Here is a 24,152-nt window from a genome sequence, read left to right on the forward strand (position 1 = left end):
ATCCAAAAATCTGCATTTATTTTATGTATTTACTAAAACACTTGCATTTCATGATCTCTTATCTTGTTCTCTAATTGAAAGCACTTAATGTCAAAAAGTCTATAAAAATTTGTAAAAATAACTAAACGATTGTATAAGAAATTTATAATTATTTTTGTGACTTGGTTATCTGCAATTAAAATGTTTAATTAAAAGTGTTAACTAAGAACATTTTCATTGCAACTATGTATATTTAATGTCGATTCTATATTGTGGTGTTCCAATTGCATTTAAAAAAAAAATAATAAAAAGAAAGAAAAACTAATGTCCAACTTGTTTTAAATTAGTAAAACCCACTTTAAGTTAATTTAATTTTTTGATTTTGAAACATTTATTTAATTGTTTTACACGTAGGAACTAAAACTATGTTTCTTAAATATTTAACTACCACAAATATCGTATATCGATATATATATATATATAATATTTTTAGAGATATAGTATACATATAGAATACATTCAATCTAATTTGTGAGCAAACAATTATGCTTTAGGTGGTATGATTTGTTTTGATTCCTTCATGTTTTGCGTGAAAAAGCCTTAAGTAAATTGTTTAATGCATTTCATTGGTTGTTTATAGTATTGTCATGTTTGAGAGGTCAAGAACTTTAAAGATTTATACATATATATATATATAGAGAGACAGAGATCGAGTTACTATATAAGTTTAACTATTTAGAGAAATTCATTTAAAATGTAACAGTTTATACAGTTTCTCCTTGGACATTGACGCTATTTTCTTTTTTTATCGAAAGAATTAAAGCCTTTTTTGACTAGCTACCAAATATGTATAGGTTTATATATAGTTAAGTATATGAATAGGTACATTTAGGTACAGTTTTTTATTTTGGTTATCTTGCTCTTCAATGAGAATCAACATCTAACTAATTGCTAACAATTGCCAAAAGACACATAGATAAAGCCGATCATTTATAGTATGCGGCAAGCATTGGAGTGCATACGATGTGAATGGCGGCCATTGCCATGTCCAAAACCACTGCAACATTGATGGGAAATGGTTCCAGGGGCAGGACCAGCATTTCGTCCATGCTGAAAACTGTGACTATGACTCAATTTAGGATCCATATGATGGCAACTGCTGGTAGATGGAGCATGACTGTGCCTATAAATGAATGAAAAATCAATTAATGCAACTAGTTAAAAAGTTTTGCTACTCACCCGTGATTGCAAATACTTGTATCGGATATCGAACTGGGCATTAGCCTTTGGGGTGGTGGCAAAAAAATGGGACAGCCTCCGGCAGCCAAATCGCCACCAGCTCCAACGCCAAGGCCATCATGACCAAAGACAGCCAAACGCATTTGGGCAGCCTTAGCTGCTGATTGAGATTCCACTTCATGGACCTCTTCAATCATTTTATCCAGTTTTTCCATAGCTTTCGTTTGCTTGGCGGCCAGAAAAGCCTTGCGTGCTGCCTTTGACATGGAATGTGGTCGAGATGGAGCCGAATGAGAACGATGTGGTGGTGGTGAATGCAGGGAAATGGATGAAACGGAATCCTTGGAGCCAGGACGATTGGCCATGGCTGTGCTGTTGCTGCTTGTGCTGGCCTTAACTACTATCGGTTGCGATTTTGACGAAGGCGGTGGCGATTTGATACCCATTGGACATACAAGAGCTCCAGCTGTGCATGTGGGTGTGGCCTCCAGTGTGGTGCTGGTGGAGAAGGTGATTTTTCTAGATTAAGATAGAAAGGTCACACCATTTGGATATATGTATATGTGGAATGTTTATAGGGTCAACTTACTTGAGCTTGGCTGTCTTATCCTTATCCAGTGAGCTATTCGATGTAGAGGGCTTCAAATTCATACTGCTGGTGGAGGCCGACTCTCTGGCTGGTGCTGTCGATGGTGGTGTCAATTGATCCATGGCGGCCAATTCCTCGGGTGTAAATTTATCCGGATTACTAGGTCGTGGCTTGGGCGGGGCACTTCCTATGCGGAAAGGTGGCGTTGGACTGAAACCACACACAGGCGGATGATTATTATTGTTCGCCAACGAGCCTCGTGAAATTTGTAAATCTTCAAGAAACTCTTCAGTATCCAAAATAAGAGATCCAAATATATCCGATGGGGAACGCATAAAGACATGACCCGTGGAATTCGAACGAGATTCGCGTCTTCTCTCCTGATCGGTATAGGCATAGCCAGAGGCACTAGTTCGTACTGGTGAATTTGCTATGCTTCGCCTGGCCACATCCTTAAAGGTTACAGGTGAGTATATACGACTTGAGCGATCATCAGCTGCTGCAGCCACACCACTTGCTGTTCCTGCTGCAGCACCTCCTGCTACTGAGGCTGGGTGATGGTGATGCAGAGCTGCTGCAGCTGCTATGGTATTACTAGCTGTTAGCACCACTCCCGACATATGGGTTGTGCTAGGTGGTACTATCTCAGTTTGTGGAACCACTGGAATCGGAGTCATTGGTTTCGGAGCAGGTGCAATGGCCTTGGGCATAAGTGGAGACATGGGAGCCACTGCAACTGCTGCCGCTGCCGCAGACATTGGATGAACTTGTAAAGCAGCTGTTAATTGCAATGGCAAACGACTCTCACGTTCCTCCAGCCAATAGGTGGCCATGGTTCCCTTGCCCTTGACATCGATCTCCCCACGTTCCAATATTTTATAGGCAGGACCAATAAGCACTTTTGTGGACTCCGATATGTGCACCTTCATGGCAATGCTGGTCGATTCCATGCGTGAGGCTGTATTCACAGTGTCGCCAAAAAGGCAATATCTAGGCATCTTCAGACCCACAATGCCAGCAACAACTGCACCAGAATGAACACCCACACCTAAAACATAAAAGATCTTATGAGGAGACTGATCATCTACTAAGATGTGAGTTCTTCTTACGTATTCTCAAATGTTGTCCCGTTGAGGGATCTTTTAGATCGGTTATGGCATCCACCATATCCAATGCCATATCACAGACTCTTTCAGCATGATTGGCATCCTTATCGGGTGCCCCGGCCACAACCATATAAGCATCGCCAATTGTCTCCACTTTGTAAACCGAATTACGTTCGGTTAGGGTATCAAATATTGAGTACATTGCATTTAGCATGGAAACCACTTCCATTGGCGTAATACGACTACAGATTTCCGTAAAGGTCACAATATCGGAGAATAATATGGAAACGCTATCAAACATCTGCAGGTAGAAAAGATTTCAAATAAATATCTTTCAATTAGTAGTCCATTTGAAAGATTATATAACTTACCTCACAGGTATCAATGGGATTCTCGCCTCGTCTTAGACGATCAGCCACTTGTTTTGGTATCATCTGATAGAGTAACTCGTCTGTTCTACGCATTTCCTCATCCAACTATATTAGCAAAAATTTAATAATATTTGATAAAGGATTCTCTAAAGGATTTAGTTGTCAAGTCCCTACCAATCTCATGGACTCTTCTAGTTTTTTGGATTTTTGTTGCTCCTGATCTAGGGCCAATTTAAGTTCCACAGATTGTTGGGTGCCCGCCAACATAAGATCTCTACTAAAGTCATGCATAGACAGATCGTTGATATAAAGACCCGTAGTAATCAATGAAGTAAGATCAGGCATCACAGGAGTGCCCAGAAACATTATCATCCGCCAGTTTTCCATGTACACCATTTGACCTAAAGATCACAACAAATTAATTTGATTTGGAAAGAAAATCAAGTGATATTCAATTACCTTTGAGTCGAAGGGACTTCTCCGGTTCACTGCCATCGTCATGCAATAGCAAATCCTCATTTTGTGCATCTAATCGTTCCGAAACTGGATCCACAGTGACCAGTTCAAATATATTATTCGTGCGATTGAGTATCTTAATAAGTTCAATGAAAGTTATAAAAGAATTGCGTAAGAATCCAAACGAATACTTACAGTTTGGAACTTAAAGGCAATGAGAGGTCGCACCAAATCGAACCAGGCTGTAATTTTCTTGCCCAAAAGTTCAGGTAAAATAACCATAAGAGAGTTACCGATACTACGCACCACCATATCAGCTCTAAAAATGTATTAAAATGTATCTATATATAATCGAATTGGTATTATTAGTTGATTAAAACTCACCCAAATACAATACAGAAGGGAAATATTTCGAATAGAACATGAGCACTTATGGGTAAGTGTTTTTCCTCTCGGGTCATGGCCAGCGAGGCCAAGGTGAACGCTCGATTATCGAATGTCAATTGAAATGTCACATGCACCGTATCAAAGAGAATTTCCTCTCGCACCAATTCAATATGCATCTCCTTGTGATAAAAGTAACGTGCCACTTCACGTATCTGCCCCATTGTGTAGTAGACAAAGCCTCGCCGCTTGGAACGATAATGCAATGTCAATCCCTGTTTGGTCTCGTTCTCACAGATAAAGCTGGGCGCTCGCATTCGAGGATACGAGAATTTCAAATACTCATGCAGATTATCCAAGCCATTGAGGAAATCACGCATATGACGTCCTAATACCGATAGCACACGATCATAACCATATTGACCCACAAAACCAACAAAATAAACGCCCATTTGATCCATAAAATCTCGCTCCGATACGCCCAAAACCTAATCAAAAAACATCATTGAAATAGATTTGAAATAAATATATGTATGTTTAATTAATTTCGTTGTCACCCACCTGCTGAGCCTTTTTAGCCAATTTTTGCAATAGATTCTCTGGATACACTTGATGCACACTAAACGAGGGTGAATCAATGCCGGCTTGTCGCCGTATATCCTCCCATTTCTCCTCACCATACACTGACTTAATGTACTCGGAGAGATTCTCCAAGAGCAGGCCGTACATGTTGATGGAATGGAAATCGAAGTGTTTCACTTAATTGATGACATTGATGACCTGTTAATTAAGTTGAAAAACTAATTAATTCATCAAATCTATTTCGATAAATTGCCCAATTTCCCTCTATATATGTATGTATATAAATATTTTGGCACACAGTTGTTCATACATACATAAATATATCCTATTTCAATTCTTAAGCACTTTAATACTTAACCTTGACATACATTAGTTTTATTTCTTTGTGAAATATGTTTATTTTAGCCCTGAGATTCACATTATTTTATTGCTTTTTTTTGTATTTTTTTTTATTACATATTCCCCGTCCACCAAAAAACAAACTACACATTATAAGTTCGTAAAGATTCCGTCCTATTGCAATCTCATTACCTTTCGGCTTAAGTTTTCCTTATTAACTGTATCGTAAAAAATTGAATATTTATTGATTTCAGTTTTAGGTCAGCATCTTTAGTTTGTTCAGTTTCTTAGGTGTGTATTGATGTCACCATAAATATATATTTCATCACCTCTTTCGCTTCATTTCAGATACATATAGTCAAGAAAAATTCAAATGCATTTATGTGGTTGTTGAAATATAACCACACGTGTGTCTGCCATTTAAAAAAACTATACAAAAAAGTTGTCAGGTGTAACTACACCATTAGGAAAACTAATTAGTTAGTTGAAGTGAAATTATTTTAGGCGGAATAAGCAAAAGTAGGTACAACTTTTTTCTTTTCACTTGTTTGTCTTTCTCAGAGTGTCCTTTTAAAGCATATAAAATGATTTTAGTTAAGTGAAGTGAGTACATAAGTCGTCTAATTTACTTTGGTATACCATGCACCAAGTAACAAAAATATTTTAGAATTCTGTTTTGCATGTTGCATCTCACTATCTCTCTCACTCTTTCAAGGACAACAGCACTTTGGAGCCACCAGGTACAAACTCCGTCCCTATTGGCCCAAAAATTTGTTCTTTAATTGATTATAATCGCAGTATTAGATGAAATTCTTTTTTGGCCGTCTTGTTACTGGTAATTCTTTAACTTCTCGAGTGGGAATTAGCTTTCTCACTATTAGTCATGTTTAGGCCCGGACTGGGACCCTAAGGGCCCACCGGGCATACAATTTGAAGGGCCCCCTGTTCGTGGAAAATGAAAGGTACACGTTTTTAGGTTTTATATCAAGTATGATCGTTAACCAAGTATATCGTTTATTTTAAACGTATCTTCCAAATAAGGTCCCTCCTACCTTGAGGGCCTATCGGGCATTTGCCCTGTTGCGCGGTTGCCTAGGCCTAGTCTTGTTTCAAAATAGTCCAGAAGGCTAACTCATCTCAATTGAATGTCCTTAACAAAGTCATAAAGAACTTGAATTAGATGGAAAATTGCATCGTCATTGCCTGCCTCTCAGCTTTGACCACATTCCCGATTCGAAATACCGAGAAGTGCATTAGATAATTTAAATTGGCATTGCAGGAAAAGGACTCCTCTCAATAACTTTAAGTTCATTATCCCCATGCTGGATAGAAGGAATCGAAAAGGGTTTGTTGATTGCTTTCTACACTTTCGACTCGTTTGGTTTTAATTTTGTCTTGAGTCAATTTATTTATTTTTTTTTTTGCGTTTACAAGGATAACGTGAACAATTGCTACTTATTTTGTATAGCCTTGCTGAATGGCAGTAGAAATGGAATCTGGGCTAATTAAATTGCATTCAAAGACACCTGCCAAGGGATATAAATTGCATTCAAAGAGTGAGAAACTGAGAAATACCTTAGACAACGTCACCGTCCTTGTCTCAGTCAGTGTCTCAGTTTTAGCCACAATCTCAGTCCCAGCACGTAGCAGCAGCAACTCAATGAATAGAAAGGGCCAAAACATATGTTATTCCTGTAAGTAACTCCTTTATGCAATACGCATATGTTCGTGTCAATTTGCTGGAACATAAATTGAGTTATGCACTCGAATGCAGTTCTCTGATTCAGACTTGGGAATAAAATCAGAATTCTAAATAACAAACCATGCCACAAATTGCTGTACATATCTCTGTGGTTGTGTGTGTGTCTGCGGTAAGTCTCAAAGTCTAAAAGGAATTTAGAATCCATTTCTCTCACTTTGCCACGTTTTATTTATTCTTTATTGCCATTTGTTTTGTCATAAAAATTTAATACTCATAAATTTTACTTTAGCAAATCACAAGAAAAATGAGCAAACGTGAAATGAACAAAACCAAAAATAAATAACTTTTATTTGTATATAAAGCAATTTATTTAAACAAATCAAGGGTTTTTGCTTTAAATGTGTTGACTAAGGAAGGGTAAACCTTTTTTTACTTTGCCTTAAGTTTTTTTCATTTACTTTTCGTTTAAGAGTAAAAATTAAATAGATAAGTATTTGCCTATTTTTTGATCCTGTTGTCGAAATATAGCAAATGATCTTCAATCTTTAATTCACGAGAAAAATCTTGGACTAAGTATGTATTTCAGATAATTAAATGTCTGGGGAAAAATTTATTTAAAATTTATTATTAAATTTTTTGAATCTATATACATTTTTATTTATAATTAATGTTGGACTTATTTATTTTTATAAATTTAATTAACTTATGACATTTGATTGTAAACAAAATGCTATATCCTCTCCTGACGTCAATTTAATGATACGATATTTTCTCTTTCGTTTCGCTTTTTAGCTGTTTCTTGTTATTTTTTTTTCTGCCCATTTGATGTTTGTTTTTTCCTGCTTTCGCTAATGTTGTTTCGGTTTTTTTTTTTGTTTTTCAATGTACCTACGTATTTAGTAGCACACACAATATAAATCTTTCTATTCGGCTGTTTTTCTCATGGCTCAAAAATATTTATAAAACACAATGATGTGTGAACTATAAAAGAAACAGACAAGACAGAAGGAAAAAAAAACGTTGAAACAAGTACAAGACACATACAGAAGAGATACGACAAGAAAATTTAAAGCAACAAAAAAGAAAATGGAAAATAAAGTGTCAGAAAAATATAACAAAAACTAAATGAGCGCCCCTGGGGCAGAGAGAATTAACTTGGCCAAAAGACATGAAGAAAAAAAAACTTTCAGTTTCGACCTCCCATCATGATTTTTCGGTGGTGGCATTGAGCAGGCAGCAACACTTGTGCCAAACACATCAAAACATTGTCTCCACAAAGTGTATTTTGGCCTTTTTATATTCTACTTATATTTATTACACACACACACACACACACACACACACACACACAAAGTCACACACAGATATCCCCACCCACATTCCCATCCATATTCATATAAGTATTTCTTTTTCCTTTTGGCCAAATTACGCGGCAGCGTTGGCGGCTTTTATTCATGAATGGAATGCACATACTCGTATTTGTTGGAGGATGTTGGAAAAGTAGCAGGCGGGGAGGTACACACATACATACATACATAAATGTACATATAAACATCTTGAATACTTTGAAAAAGTCCGCTAAAATATTGTATAATAAACAGGATGTACGATTTCTTGTATATGTATGTATGTATCTATGTATGTATGTATGTATGTATATGACGTCAGGCAGATGTTTCCGATGAAGCAGAGTTCATGGCTAAATTGCCTAAGGGGTAAACACGAACCGATATCATCACAAAAGAACAGAAATATCTCAGTTATTCAAAAAAAATAACTTTAACAAGTGTCTTTTTTTTTGGTTGGGTTTCCTGGTTCATTTAAAGCGAATCTCATTTACTCCACCAAGCACAAAGCTAATCAGCTAATCAAAATGTACTATATTAACTCAAGGGCAAACACTTAAACCCAATGGTTATTGAGTGAGTGTATTCAAGGGGGAATTGAGTACAGTATATAACGAGTTCAAAAAAATTGAAACTTTAGCTAATGGACATTAGCTAAAGTTATCCCAGTTTTATAATGTAGTTTCCTTGGTTCTGTCAGACAGAAATCAGAAATGTTTCTTTTATTTTGAATCTTTTTATATATATACAGCTATATCCAACTGTCAGCAATAATGTTCTTATTATTATCATTTGATTTTGGTCGTTTTGGCATTTTAATATTATTTTGCGATTCTGTCTTCTGTTTTTTTTTGGCTATTATCATCAATCATCATTAAAATGAACAAGAATATTAACTAAATGCTCATATTTGTTCATATTCAAGGTCTAGACAAATTGCATACAAAGATGGATTCTGTTTTTTGTTTTCCTTTTCCATTTCCTAGCTTGACCTGAATGCCCTTGAGAGAGTTAAGATATATTGTTAAAAGTAATTTTCTTGCCCTATATATCATTTTGTTGTATGAATATTTTCCAGACATTGAGATACATTTTTTCTTGGCATTAATTTTCAATGAATTTATAAACAAAACGAAGAAAAAAAATATGCGCAAAGCCAAATAAATTATGGAAGCCAACACCTACTACAAAACTGGCAATGAACGGGTAGATATATACTTTTCTTCATATATACATACGATTTCTTATACATAACTGGATCGATGTATGTACATGTTTTTTTTTTCTTGTGTGTGTAATTGTGAAGCGAAAACAATTAATTTTTCAAGTTCATTTGCGTGGGTAGAATGAAGCCAATAAGAGAAATTCACATCCACAGACCCTAGCCTGGCTATATGAGATATATGTACACAAAACACATACAGATAGACATATGGGCATACATGTACATGATCGGGAGAGATCAGTGTAGAGCATGACCACCGTATCGTATATAGACAAACATCCATACAAACATATATGTGTATCTACATATATTTATTTTTATATTTAGAGAAAATGTATTTAAAAATTTTTTGCTCGTCGAAGGTGGCTGCTATATGTTAAGGTTAAATATATTTATATATGTATATATATATATGTATATGTATATGTATAGATTAGGCGCTGGCTGAAACTATGCATTAGTGTTAGGCAGACATATGTGTAGTTGAATAAATATATATGTTTATATATACATATTATAAAGCATCGAGAGCTTTTCAGTTTTTGTGGCATTAAAAACGATTTAGCTCTATTTATTATTCTTTCACTTGCACTGAAAAAATTGGGCATAGGATATTAGTGGCCATGTTTTGTCATTGCTAATTCAAAAATCCATATAAATTATCTATCAATTTATCAAGCATAGGAACAATAGCTGTTGGTGCCTGGATTAAGAGATCTTTTTATGTACTAGGCAAGGACAACAAAATATTTCCTAGGAGTAAACAATCCATCCAAAAATTTCCATATTTTGAAATAACTGAAGGATCCGTTTGCAGTCACTTTTATACTTAATCTAATTGAGTTCAGGTATTGCAATTCCATTTCCATTAGCCTAGTTTGCCATATTATACAAGTATGGATAAGGCTTTGAAGAGCATATAAAATTCGGTTTTTATCAGGTTGTTTTTGCATTATTTTCCTTGTTTTCAATTTGTTGAGAAAACATAATGACCATAATCAGGGCTATGTGTAATTTGTTTTTGCCATTCAACTATGACTCAATGTTCTATATACATAAATTTCTTTGGTATCGTGTCGTTTTTGAGATAAATTGCTCATACGCCGCATTGACATTGCTCTGCTTGCACTGACCAACAGTCCTACATATTTGTTTTTTTCTTAGCTTCGAGTCATTTCTTGAGACACTCATGGATTTATAATTGGAATTATACAATTAAAAAGATAATTGAGGTATTGTAAATGCTGCTTAGCTGTCAGTAATTTATTACCCTATGACTTTGACAGTGTAACAAAAACTATAATTTACCTAAACCTAATTTATAATTAATTTTCACGCTATATTCTGTTGCACATGGCTTATATGCAAATTCCTCACTGACATCTACATATAAATTACAGAAGAGAGACAGAAAGAGAGAGAGAGATAGAGCGAGAGAAAGTGGGCAAAAACGAGGCAAAATAATTAGCTTAATTATTGACCTCATTTCTCAAGAGGCCAAAAATATGAAAAGAATTATAGCTATATTTATTCCCAATTTGAAGATCTCTCGTGATTCTTGAAATGAACTGCAAAGGAATGAGGGTGAATTTCTTTTTAAAGTCAAATTGTTTGTTGCCAACAAAATTTGTTTGTCCTTCAATTAGAACATCAAAGTAATTGAACTACTCTCAATTAATACAAAAACAAATATTGTAGAACAGAGCCAAAAAGCGTGCCAGAAAGTAAAAGTTTACAACTAAATTTAAGTCCATTGATTTGGCAAATTCAAGAAATTAGTTGGATACCTTTTGCCAGGTATTTGCCAATTGTGTGCAAATCTTTCCTTTTGCCTTTTCATCATCAAAGTCAAGTTCAAGTTGAAAGTCGAAATTGCCGCCTGACTGCAATTGTTTATAGTTTATTTAAGGGCAAACGAGAAAAACGAAAAAGGAAATCTCTTGCTTTACATAAGACATATAAACAAAGCCATAATGCCACAATTTGCATTAACCTCGAAATATTTGTTCAAAGAAATCAAAACAAAACTGATGTAATTTAAATAAACAATATGTTCAACACGTGTGCATAGGAAATCAATAGAAAATAAACAAACTGTACCCATCACTAAACAATATCTGTATAAATTTTGGAACGCCTTGGAGATAATTACAATTTAAATATAGTTTCAACGCCCTTCAACTTAGCTTATATTCCACTAAATTGGTAATAGAATATGCCCTTTAAGATGACGACTTGGCTTTGAGAAACGACTTAAATTCATTTTTACTTTAGACCTTAGAATTATATCGACATGTAGACAGCAAATTCCAAAATTTAATGTTTATAAACTTTTGTGGAATTTCGTATAGACTTTTTAGTTTAGCATTTTGTTTATTTAGTAAAAATGGTTTTCAATTATCTAGAAAGTATAAACAAGAATATGCAATTTGAGGCAAAAGTCAAAAGCAATTCGGGAAGGGTTCATTGACGCACTTCCTCGAACAACTTATTGATGCATTTGTTTCATTTAAAAGCGTTAATAAAAACGGACAGTCAATTAAACAAAAGTATCAGGAGAATGGGGGTATGGGTAAATGGGGAGAAATGTGGAAAAATCGCATCATCAGCATTTCCATTCCATTTCAAAGGCACAACAATGAGTGGGCGATAGAATTATCATCAGAGCTGCCTGACCAAAACATAGAGCTTACGTATAACTGATCTCATAAAGAGCTTTTACAGATATATGTCTATATTCACAGAGATAGATCTACCTACGCCGTAAAGGAATGCCGAGCTTTTCATCTTTGCTTTTCTTGTGAGTGTATGTGTGTGTGTGGAACGAAATGGCAAAATTGTGAAACGAGGAAAATTGGTGAGCCAAATTTTCATTTGGTTTGCAGTTTGAAAAAATTCTTCGTTGAGGATAGATCGCTATTTTTTAGGAGTAAATTAAATTGTAAGCCGATAAATAATAAATAATATTGAAAAGAAAAAAAAAGAAAAGAGAAAAAAAAAATATATAATTAATATAATAATTCATAAGTAAATCAATTTAAGTGAATCAAACAAGTGCTATAAACAATTACTGGATATATATTTCGATAAAATATTTTTGGTGACACATTTGTATTAAAAAATTTCAAAACCTTTTATGAAATATAACAAAACTATGAATGAAATTTTTTCAACGATCATGATGATTATATAAGAACAAATTGACATTTGATATCAAAGTGCAATATGTTGATGAAAAGTAAATGGCAAATCGATTCAAACCAAAGCAAATCAAAGCAAATCGAAGCAAATCAAATCAAATTTTGTGAAGTGAAGTTTGGCACAAGCCCCTCGAGATGCTCGATCTGTTCAGCAGCAAAATGAAAATTCAACTCAAGGACATTTAAAAATAAAGCAAATTTAGCTGCACCACTCACACACAGACACACAAGTACTCACACGCTCAGAGAGATATACCAGATACATACACACACACATATATTAATAGGGAGATCCGCATAGATTTCAGACAAAATATAGAATTTTGCTAGTTTCATATATAGCCAAGAAATCGAATTCAAAGTGTGAAAAAAGATGAAGAAGAAATATAAAAATATGCGTATACCCGGCGGATGATGATTATTTTTTGAAGAGAATATTCAAGTTTATTTTTAGTGATTGATCTTGTTGTTATATATAATTATATATATGTAGATATATACGTATATAACAAATTTGTTGTATTCTTGTATAAACTTTGCACTGCTCTCAAAAAAGTGGCACACACACAGTCTGTTTATTTTCGAAACTGAACGACTTGGCCAAAGAATGAAAATTGGTTAGAGATGATATGGCGAAAAACGAAAGAAAATCCGAGAGAACGTAGCATTAGAGTGAGAGAAGTCAAGTGTTTCTCCATTGGAGACAAGAGCTCCCAGTGTGTTCTCTGCATGTGCCGCATTATTAAGTGACTTTGACAGCAAATTGAGCAAAATAAATCAGTTTTCGAATCTTTTTTTTTATCGTTTTGTATTTGTTACAGCGAACGAGTTCAACGAATATTTCTTGTGCTTTGATAGACACAGAAAAACAAATCGATCAAAATGTTCAAGAGCCATTTGGAAATGATTGGGCGCAATGAGAGCCCCAGCAAGAAGGCCAAATTCTGGCAATCCTACATCAGATCCCTGAAGGGTAAGTTTAAAAATCAAATAACAATACTACTTTAAAAATTATCTCAAATAGATAGAAATTGTTCAAATAGAGGGGAACATTAGATGTTTCAATTAAATTGTATTTAATTTTATAAAACCAAACTACACTCATTAGTATTTGATTAAGACTAACGCACAATTTGATAGTCTTTAAAAGATTGGTTAATTCAATATAATTTTCACACAAATTCTGCTTATATACATAAGAAACTGAAATGAGAAAAACTTTTGTTTAATACACAAATAGCCTAGGCATACATACATATACAGATATATATATATATATGCGACTATATATTTATCTTAAGATCTTCTCTATTCCTCTATACATTACCTCTTTTTGGCAGGTGTCATTTTAAACCAACAATAGGAACAACAAGAAAAAAGCTTCATAATCTGATAGACAATTTGAAAAAAGCTTTCTTTCTTGACTTTTCTACACCATAAAGATATAGAATACACAAAGGCATATGCATGTGTATAGGAAAAAATTTCAACTATGTAATCATGCCTGAGAAACAAAGCAAAAATTGAAAAAATATTGTGTATATACTTTTATTTTGTATTTGGCATTGAGCCAAATAGTAAAATAGCCCACATAACTATGAGCAAAATTGGAGGAATTTACCATATAAATAACTATGCAAGCCCAAATATATATATATATACGATATACTAAATTGATTTTGTCAATTATAATTTAAACAACAGGTTCCGAGGATATTCGCGCCCATGAGGCACCAAAAGCCAGCCGCCCATACAGCTCCTACCTGGATTCGCCCACCTACAGGAGCATCTATGATGAACCCTCGACGGCCAATGAGCGTGTGCAATCATCTGGCTACAGATACTTGCCAGTGAGCCGTGACACCTACGGTTACTCGCCACGTGCCATCTATGATCATCATTACAGCAGAACAAGTAAGTTCGATTTAACCAGAAGCGAATTAACACAAACAAAAATTGAATTTTATACAATTTCGAGCCCTGCCGCCTCTAACACCTTCAATCGATCATCAATCGATTCATAGTCATGCCATTTCCAAAAAAAAAATCTTATGCCAAGCACCTTGAATTTTATTTCATTCGAACAATTTTTTTTTTCGCCACACTATTTTCATTTTTTGTTGTTGCGTTGGTGCTGCTTCTGCTATGATTTCATAATTTTAAAAATAAAAATGCCAGCGCAAAATTCTTAATATATAATAGGTATTACGTCAATGCATAATTCTTGTTCAAAGATTTCTCGGATACGAAATGTTTTGGCAAAAGTTTCTAGACAAAATCCTACAACACACACACACGTATTTCTGATATATAAGGTTCAGATATACATATATACAATTTGTATGGATATATACATATAGAAAGCAAGGTACATAAGATTGTGCGTGCTGTGGGATCAAATAACTGAGGCCCTCATACACACACCCACACAGACACAGACAAACACACCCACACCCACCCACTGATGAGCAGGAAAACCCCCTCAGTCAAGAAACAAAGCTCTCTTCCGTTCCCCTCAACAATTCTTTTGGTTTCTGTTTTGTTTTGGAAACTAACCAATTTTTTTCTCTTTCTTTCTTTCATAAAATTGTTGCAGAATATACATAAAAATGTATGTCGTCAAAAAAAAAAATACAATATATATATAATATATATGTCTATATAGTTATATGTATTTCATACTTCTTGTTGCGCTGAATTTCAGATTTCTCTGTCTCTCTCTAGGCCATATTTTTGTTTTTATTTAGAGTTTAGTTCAAAAATGATTTATAGAATCAACAAATTTTGCTTACTTTCTTTATAAAATGTGTATGAAATAAACAATCGCTTTGTGGTGTGAAAATGTATAATGATTTTCTTTTCATTTATCTCTACCATAAATACATATGTATATGTGTATGTTTGCCATCAGGTATTGTTTTTTACCCCCTCTTCTCCCCTTAAACTTTCCACACCTCACCACCCACCTCACCTTTCATTTGGATTTCATAGAAACATAGAGATCGTCGCATAATAAACTAAAACTTTTCTTTTTATCAATTTGTTAATTTTGTTTTGAAACTTTTCTTTTTTCCCCCTGCTGCTCTGCTAAAATGCCAAAAAAAAACCAAATAAATATTTAAACAAATACTACTATTGCTTAACTTTGCTTATTGCGGGGATTTTACATATATATATATATCTATGCGTATGTTATATAAAACTTGCAATCACGCATACGACATGTGAGCCCCAGTCTAAACGTATCTTTCCGTAAGCATTTCAATTTCAAACTTTATTGCTTGCTTTGTTTACTTTTCTTAACATTTTCATATACAAATCATATTTTTCTAATAAATATTTATACTATTTCTTCCACTTGCACACAAACAGTTCCAGCTAACTACGATGCAGAGAAGGCCTGGAATGATCATTTGAAGCGCATGCAAGAAATTGAGCGCAGGTTGGTATTGAATTAGGGATAACGATAACTAGTATTAATTGACTAGACGAGGTTGAGACTAGAGTTACTTTAGCTTTAAAGCACAACTCATGCGTCATGTCTCTCCTTTCCATTTTCGTAACTTGTTATTTCTCATGTATTTCTTAGTAATTTTTGTTTGTTTAATTGCTTGTTTGAGCTTTCTATTATATCTAATTTATTTCATTCATCTTTTTTATAGATACCCATCTCGCTATGGTCTCTACTTGAGAGACAAGCCACTCACACCAAACTCCTTGGTGCCTTTGGAATACGAGCCAGAGGACAAGTTGCTGGCACAACTCAACAAGGGTAAGGATATCAAAGACATTTTCTAAACTCAAAAAAAACCAAAAAAAAAAAAAAGAAAACACCAACAACAACAACCAACATCAGCAAACAACACCAGCAAAACAACAGCAACAACGAACCAAATTTGAATTCAAAATTACAAAATGTAAGCACGAAAAACAAAAACAACATCTGAAAAAAATAGCTAAATGAACACCAAAAACACGAATAAAACAACAACAAAATACTCAACGAATACATTTTTTCAAATTCACAAAAAAAACGTAAAAATTTTGATTCTATTACAATTTTTTTTTTTAAATCTATGCTATTTGCAGCTATTAGAGCTTGAAGCGCTGAGCGTTTACAAAAGAGAAATACTAAATGGTTTTTGGCTTTAGCTTAAATAGTAGTAAATTGTATAAACCCAAAAAAAAAGCAACAACAACACAAGTCAGAGAATTATAAATTTTTTAATTGTTAAAAGTAATTTGTAAAAATAGAACAAAAACCACAAGAGATTTCGTTAAATGTTTCATTGTATGATATATATGTATTATATATATATATCTGTATAGCTTATATCTTATGATAATGCTTGATTTAATTCTTAACTACAACAACAACAACAACAAATCGAAAGTAATAAAATACCAACAACAAAACATTTATAAAAACCAACAAAAACCAAAAAATCTAATTTTAATTATTAATTCTTAGACATATGACTCAATGATATCATATTAATAAAACAACAATCAACAAAAATTAATTTTAAAAACAATATCTGCCTCATCAACCCCCACCCGCCCTCGGTCTTTTCCCGTAAGACCCTGCTCCGCAAAAAACTATCCAAGAAGTAGAAGAACATAGAAAGATCTTGTTGAAAGAAAAACTTCGGCATGCCGAATTTTCTATACCCCTGCGAAAAGAACTTCTGCAAAGCCTGAGAATTGTCCGATCTCAAATGTCTCCCATATTCAAATTGTAAATACATTCACATTTAACATCATCTACAAGGGTATAACCCAAAACTGATCTTTCTCTAATGCTCTTCGCTTAACTCTCTAACCCCGTCTAGAAGCTGTATTATAGAACACGTTGCTGTCTGTCTCATAGCTGATAAACCGAAGACCAACCATCACCTCTCACGTTTTTCTCTCCCTTAGTAAATAATTTCAAAAACTATTAAAAATAATAAATTTAAAAAAAAAATTAAAAAAAAAAAACTGAAAAGAAAATTGTGTTTTGGTTTTTACTTTTTTCTTTAGAAGCGAAACTGCTCTGTCTGTCTATCATCTTTGTTTTCTTCTATTTAACCCATTTGTTTCATTCATTAATGTTTTTAGTCCTTGTCCTTAGTCCTTCTTGTCGTTCTCACTACTAAAACAAAACAAAAATTTAAAAAAAAACATGGTAAATTCACATTACACTGTGCGGTGCCTGTAAATAAACTGCCAAACGAAAAAAAATTCACTTAACAAAATGAAATATTTAACGAATTTTGTCCATTTATAGTAAATGTTAAATGTTCTCTCTCTCTCTGTCTCTCTCTCCAAATGGAGATACTTTGAAAACAAAAAACATACTGAATCAATTGTATCCTTTGCCATAATGTGTTTTGGTTTTCGTGCCCACAGTTTATTGTAATTTTGTTTTGTGTTTAGTTGAGAATTTGTTGGTTAAACAACGTTGGTTGGTTACCTTTTTCCTTTTCATTTATGATAAGGTAAGTACTTACGACTCACCTAATGTAAAACTTCAGTATAGTCAGTATTTGCCTCCTTAGCTGCCTGTAAGAAAAGAAAATTGCACAAATTTTAAAAAGTTTTCTCATCAGAGCTAAAGGAATGTATAAAAGTAGTGAAGCAAACGGAATAAGTTTTGATTATTTGAATAATCTTCTACTGTGCTGACAGATCAAAGTCAATATAAGATTCATACCTTGCTTATTAAAGTTTTTCTAGGTTTAAACTGTATGAAGAAAATTCAGATGCTTATAAAGACTTAGATTTATTTACAGTTAATGCATAGAAAACTTTTGCAACTCAAAATGAAAGCATTCCATTTGGAAGGGCCTTTTAAAAATGCTGTCAATGTTGGATTTAAAAGGCTAGTTTTCTGTCACGTTTTTTTTTTGTCTGACATTGATGTTTTTGCATAATGCAAAAGACACGAAAGAGCCGGAAGATAAGGGGAAATATACTTGATTTGATGAATAAACATGTACAAAAGGTTGCTGCACGAAATGAAGCGAAATAAAATGACAAAAAAAAAAACAAATATCAAAGAAGCTAACATCGGCTATGCCGAAGTTTATATACCCTTGCATTCCTTGGTAATAATAATTTTACATGTTCAAAATTTGTTTTCTGCAACTCAATTCATCAATATACAAACAAAACAATTTTACTCTCTATTTTACAATTTGTTCTTCTTCTTCCCTTATTCCGAAAGCAAAGCAACGTACGCATACACATACAGTTTATGTAGCGTTGCGTCTGTGTGTGTATGCATGTATGTATGTACTCTGTTGATGACGAAAGACGTAGTAGACAGCAAGCAGCGCTGCCGGCAGAGCTGGGATTATTATTATATTGACTGTAACTTGTGTTATATTTATCCGATCACATTCAAATTTTGGAATCTGGGGTTTTATATCCAATATTATCACATATGTAAATTTCATAGCGATACTCCATTTTTTATGAAAATGTTTCTTCTAGAGCTATATGATATAGTAGTCCGATCCCAAAGATTTTCATACTTTATCTCACCCGGGTAAAAAAAAGCTCCCAAAAAAAATTTCATCCCGATAGCTCTTAAGATGGCTGAGTAAAACGCGTACGCACCGACGGACAGACGGACAGACTGACAGACGGACATGGCTATATCGACTTAGCTTCTCATGCTGATCAAGAATATATATACTTTATGGGGTCGGAAACGTCTCCTTCTGTGCGTTACAAACATCTGACCAATTTTATAATACCCTCTGCAAGGGTATAAAAATGACGACAGTTGTTGCCTTGAAAAATAGATGAAAGACATTTTTGCCACTGACGCATGTCGGTTGTATTTTTGTACCTGTTTCTAAAATGGAATGGCAGGTACATCACGAGGTACACACATTGAAAATGTCGAATGTGTAAAAATGTTACCACAAAGACAAAGGAAAATATTATTACTCAAGTAATTTATTGAGAAATACAGTTCTTAGACAAAGAATGACTGAAGTTTTAAAGGTGGAATATTTGTTTTTACAGGACATTCTGACTTCTGCTCCGGTTTAGCTTTTTAGCCTGATGTGATTGCATTTTTATTTTCATTTTACAGCCCGCCGTTCGCCTTCTCCCGTCCGTCCCAGCCGCTCTACCCGCGCTGGCAGCGAACCCTATGTGCCACCACCAGTGTACTGGAATCGCGATGGCAGTGTGCCACGTGGACCATCGGTCTTTGATCGTGCCACCAGCTTGGCCCCATTCACACGGCCAAGTTTCCGTGCCAGCTCTCTGGAACCATTGGATGAACTCTTTGAAAGTAAGTTGCCCGCGATCATTGAGGCTGAGGCAGCAGCAGCAGCACCGGCAGCAGCAGCAGCTGCTGTTAGGCCAAGCATTTTTGAGCGTGCCGGCTCGCCAAGTCCCACTCCTGTCAAAGCCGGTCGCTGGGGACCACGCCCCACTGAAGTCGCCTACGATGCTGAGGGTAAAAGTCCAAAAATTTCACATATTTTATCTCCTCCACCCGTCTTCTAAGTGTGTGTATGTGTTTTTACATACAAGAAGAGACGAACATTTTATCCGTATTGTTGTTGTGGTTATTTTGTTGACACAAATCGTGAGGGAGAGATGATGATGATGATGATTATGATTATGATGAAGATGACAGCAAACGTGTTGAAAAATTACTGCCATATTTTTCGCAATGCGTTGAATTCACGTCTTCCAGCCATCAACAGTCTCTCACTCACATCCGTTTGTGTCTTAGATAATTTGTCAAAATTATTTCTACTCTTTGGCTTACACGTAAACCAAACAAAAAACAAAAACAAAAGCAATTGGTTATAGTATTTTGAGCATAAATTTTGCCAGCAGCATCAGCGCAAAACAAGAAAGAGTGTAGTGAAAAATTTGGAAAGACAAAAGATCTCAGTACAGTTGCATCCAAAAGTAAGCGCCGTGCCTTAAGTCAGGGTTAAAACAAATGGCTTAGGAGTAAATGAATATAAATGAAAGTTAAGTTTAACTCAAACTTTAATAAACGCAATCATTTTTTTTAATAAGATTGTCCTCCAAATTGAAGGAAAATGTCTATATAACTTGAAAATGTTTGCTTTTTCGTCATTCTCAATTTAAAAGTAGAGTAATATGAAACTATTACAGCTTAAGAATAGTTCCAAAGTTCTTCAGTTTAAAGACTAAATATTAGAATGAGTTTAAAAAGACTTAAACATTTTGTTACTGTTAAAAAAATGACGAAAGAATGGTGAAAATGTTTTACAAAATGATTAACTTTCCAAATGTTTAAAAAAAATGCACTTGTAAAAACTGTTACACAGTTTTTTCTTTATTTTTGAGCCATTTATTTTTAACATGTGACACCCAGACCCCCATTTTAATTTACCATTAAAATGTGCTTATACAATCTGCTTCATGTACCGCCTGTCCTGCATTATCATTTCTATTCCCTTCTTTCTTCTGTCATTTATTTAGACTATCTATCTACCACCTATCTATTTTCTCTTCTATAGCCTAAACCTTTTCCCTTATCCTTATCCTTTTGGTATATTTTTTCCACTACGAAAATCTCACATACGCATGGAAAATATCCAAAAAGAAATATTGTTAAAGCGTTGTTCTTTTTTTTTTATTTGATTTATTCTTGTTTTAGTTTAAACAAAACAAAAAAACAGCAAAAAAATATATTTCTTTCTGCTCTTCTTGTATACATTGCTACAACAACAACAACAACCACAACTACAACAACAACAATCAAATTAATTGTATACACCCCCAAACCACCTAAACAAAAAAACAAACTAAATTTTGAATGAAACCAACCAAACAACCTACTGATGCACTCACAATACTCCAAAAAACAACAAAAAAAAACCTCTTGATGGACTACACACTTAAAACTATGCTACTCCCAATTGTGATTGGGGGAAACTCTACCATTAGGACTTCCAATCTTCCATCCACGCAACCGTTTCCGTGATCTGTTGAGCCCAAGCCCCAACTTGCCGATCTCATCGATTGTTCGTGATCCCTTCTGGTGGGATGTGGATGATTTGGTGCCGTTCCGTGCCACCTCGGTGCCCCGTGCCTCGAGCCCCGTTGCACGTGATTCGTACTTGTCGCCGGTGAAGAATCGTTACTTGTGGTCGAAGCACCCAGCCAGACCCCTGACACGTAAGTACCCAAATGTCCAATCAAAATGATTGATTCAAAATATATTTCAAAGTAAGCGCTCCAAAAGAAAAGTCTTACCAAAAATTCAAAATTGACTATAAAAGTTTTCGCATTAGATATATATCAAAAATTTATTGGTAAGACTCTAGCCAAATGTACAGAATTTTGTAAATATGATTTGAAAGCATGAGAGAAACTCAAATATTTCGCTTTTTCGAAATTTTCTTTCTATCTTTTCATCATATCTTCTCTCATGCAACAATTTTGATTTCTAATTTCTTTATTTAACCATAATTTTTTTGTTTTATTTACATTTATTTTCAATTGCCCCTTAAAACAGCTGAGGCAGAGGATTTTTTCTAAAAAACCAAAACCAAAATATATAGATCAATATCATCTCTCAAACAAAAACAAAAATATATCGTTAGCTCTAATAACAAGCGACTTCTGTAATTTTGTTGTACTTAATTATACATAAATTACATGTAACGAAAACAAAAAAAAAAAAACAAAAGAAAAAAGTAAAAAAAGAAACAAATTGGTAAGAATAAAAAACAAAACTGAATCAAAGCATGTGGAAAAAAATCAAAACAAAAACACATAAATGCCCAAATTCCAGGCAAACTGCCCAAATGACTTGGTAGTGCCTAAACAATTTAGAGTATCCTGTAGTTTTCCCTTCTTATTTAAGGTGTGGATATTAAATAACGATTAAAGAATGAGTCCTTGACAGCATAAAAATGTCGTTCATTGAATAGCCGCATCTTTATCTATTCTGATTATACACGTAGATACCTGCAAACCTGTAGTTAACATAAACCAACATTATTTATTCCAAATTTGTATATAACTCAGTAGTATTAGAATATACCAAAAATAATGCACGCCCTTTAAGTTATACATGTTTTACAAATAATATTGAAATTCCCTTTAAACTGACTATTTAATATTCTATATTCACAGCTCACCGCTCAATTTTGTAAACGAACGAAAAAACGAACTAAACAACATCAGAAAACAAGAATACCAACAACGAATGCATCAAAAAACAAAATAAAATAAAAAAACAACAAAAAAAAAAACAGGGGCCCCCAAAAAAATGAACGACTTTCACCTCTTGAAGAACTGGAAACTAACTAGTTAGTTAATGTAGTCTCATCTCTATATCCTCAACAAGACGTTTGAATTTTTTCAAAACTGCAAAACATTTCTCGGACCAACATCTTTTCCGGGAGACTGTACTCAACATCTATTGCCATATCAAGTGCGCCATTTCCCGCAAAAAAACCCGCATAGAAAACATTTTTATTTTACATCTTTTCTAATCTTTAAGTGCAATTAAATATGTGAACAAACAAAAACATAAAAAAAAAAAATGAAATCGATTTACATTTATCTTACTATGTGCATATAGTATGAAAACAACAAAATCTTTTATGATCTTGGCCTCGTTCAAAATGAACATCTGCGATGCCTGCCATCATCATATAGAATTGTTCCTTTTTTGTATATTTTAGCTGCTATATAATATATATATATCTATATTATGATTACTTTTTAACAATCTGTATTTGTAGTAATGTGAAATTTGAAAATTTGAAATGAAAATATTTAAATATGCAACACACCAAAAAGCAGCTCAAATATTTTCAAACTAAAAACAACCACAACAAACAAAATTCAGTAAAAAAAGTAAATAAAAAAACTTCTAAAAACCAAAACATCTTTCAAATTATTAAGGAATCATAAAAAAACGTATAATTAATAGACGTTTTTTAAAAAGTTTTATCTATTTTGATCACATCTGTTTGATTATTGTATATAATTTTTGCTGGAGACACTAAAAATCATTACATATTGGTGCAGAGCTTTAAGTTAATAACCTCTTACGATCTGTATTTCTGTTTCTAAATGAAATCCTTAAGAGTTATCCTTTAGTATTGCATTAATAACAAACAATTTGCTAAGTGAATTCCAGAATATTTCATGCGACATACGAAAGTGTCTGTTCTATTGACCTTATAGAAAGTATCATGAATAAATCGAGGCCACCTCTTCAAAGTCTTGCCACTCGTTATTTTTCAACATTTGCCACTGTGTATGTCCTGTCCCCTTGCCCATTTATCAGGCATGCCATTTATCTTTTCATTTACTGCCTCATTGCTCAATTTTGTATTTGTTGTTTGACGTTTTTTTGGCGTTTAACACGCAATTGTTTCGCACTTTTTCATGTTCGTTCATATTTTTTTTTTTGTTCTTTTCGATTTTGTTCAGAGCTATGGCCATTTGTCTATGCCAGAGTTGGGCCAGTTTCTTGTGTTGATTCTGCAGCCATTTGACAAGTCCTTGGAGTATGCACACTCTCGTTCCTCAATGTTTGGCCTCTATTTGTTCTCATTCTCTTTCTCTCCATGTCTTGGTAGCTTTCTCTATTACACTCCAATCGACTTAATTTTCGTTTCTTTATGG

General features: G+C 34.0%; 2 protein-coding genes across 11 annotated transcripts; one reads left to right on the forward strand and one right to left on the reverse strand.

Annotated features, from left to right (window-relative positions):
- Positions 1-763: 763 nt before the first annotated feature.
- On the reverse strand, positions 764-18,063 carry LOC6650560 (soluble guanylate cyclase 88E). The gene is made up of 11 exons (XM_023180709.2): positions 18,018-18,063; positions 4,686-4,904; positions 4,125-4,612; positions 3,936-4,059; positions 3,744-3,876; positions 3,459-3,685; positions 3,285-3,389; positions 2,917-3,214; positions 1,808-2,855; positions 1,219-1,737; positions 764-1,162 (listed from the first exon to the last, which is right to left on the reverse strand). The coding sequence occupies exons 2-11, from the start codon at positions 4,851-4,853 to the stop codon at positions 970-972; spliced, it is 3,303 nt and encodes a 1,100-aa protein (XP_023036477.1). The 5' UTR covers positions 4,854-4,904; positions 18,018-18,063; the 3' UTR covers positions 764-969.
- LOC6650561 lies at positions 12,210-23,404 on the forward strand. 10 transcript variants are annotated; one of them, XM_002073124.4, is made up of 8 exons: positions 12,210-12,259; positions 13,340-13,491; positions 14,223-14,432; positions 15,891-15,960; positions 16,181-16,290; positions 19,606-19,977; positions 21,453-21,683; positions 22,647-23,404. In XM_002073124.4, the coding sequence occupies exons 2-8, from the start codon at positions 13,401-13,403 to the stop codon at positions 22,664-22,666; spliced, it is 1,104 nt and encodes a 367-aa protein (XP_002073160.2). In that variant the 5' UTR covers positions 12,210-12,259; positions 13,340-13,400; the 3' UTR covers positions 22,667-23,404. The 10 variants fall into 10 exon arrangements, with proteins under 10 accessions (XP_002073160.2, XP_015032422.1, XP_023036478.1 ...); XM_015176936.3 differs by having other exon boundaries at positions 19,606-19,809; XM_023180710.1 differs by lacking the exon at positions 22,647-23,404 and adding an exon at positions 22,024-22,053.
- The last annotated feature ends 748 nt before the right edge of the window (positions 23,405-24,152 follow it).

The sequence above is a fragment of the Drosophila willistoni genome, chromosome 3R (genome assembly GCF_018902025.1).
Source record: "Drosophila willistoni isolate 14030-0811.24 chromosome 3R, UCI_dwil_1.1, whole genome shotgun sequence".
NCBI lineage: Eukaryota > Metazoa > Arthropoda > Insecta > Diptera > Drosophilidae > Drosophila > Drosophila willistoni.

Excerpts from the sequence above, each read along its gene's own strand:
- LOC6650561 (XM_023180710.1), top strand. The coding sequence starts at position 13,401 with ATGTTCAAGAGCCATTTGGAAATGATTGGGCGCAATGAGAGCCCCAGC. Across the intron at positions 13,492-14,222 it reads CTACATCAGATCCCTGAAGG|GTTCCGAGGATATTCGCGCC; the intron begins GTAAGTTTAAAA and ends TTTAAACAACAG. Across the intron at positions 21,684-22,023 it reads CCCAGCCAGACCCCTGACAC|CTGAGGCAGAGGATTTTTTC; the intron begins GTAAGTACCCAA and ends CCCTTAAAACAG.
- LOC6650560 (XM_023180709.2), bottom strand. The coding sequence starts at position 4,853 with ATGTACGGCCTGCTCTTGGAGAATCTCTCCGAGTACATTAAGTCAGTG. Across the intron at positions 2,856-2,916 it reads GGGACAACATTTGAGAATAC|GTGTGGGTGTTCATTCTGGT; the intron begins GTAAGAAGAACT and ends TTTATGTTTTAG. Across the intron at positions 1,163-1,218 it reads ACAAGTATTTGCAATCACGG|GCACAGTCATGCTCCATCTA; the intron begins GTGAGTAGCAAA and ends ATTCATTTATAG.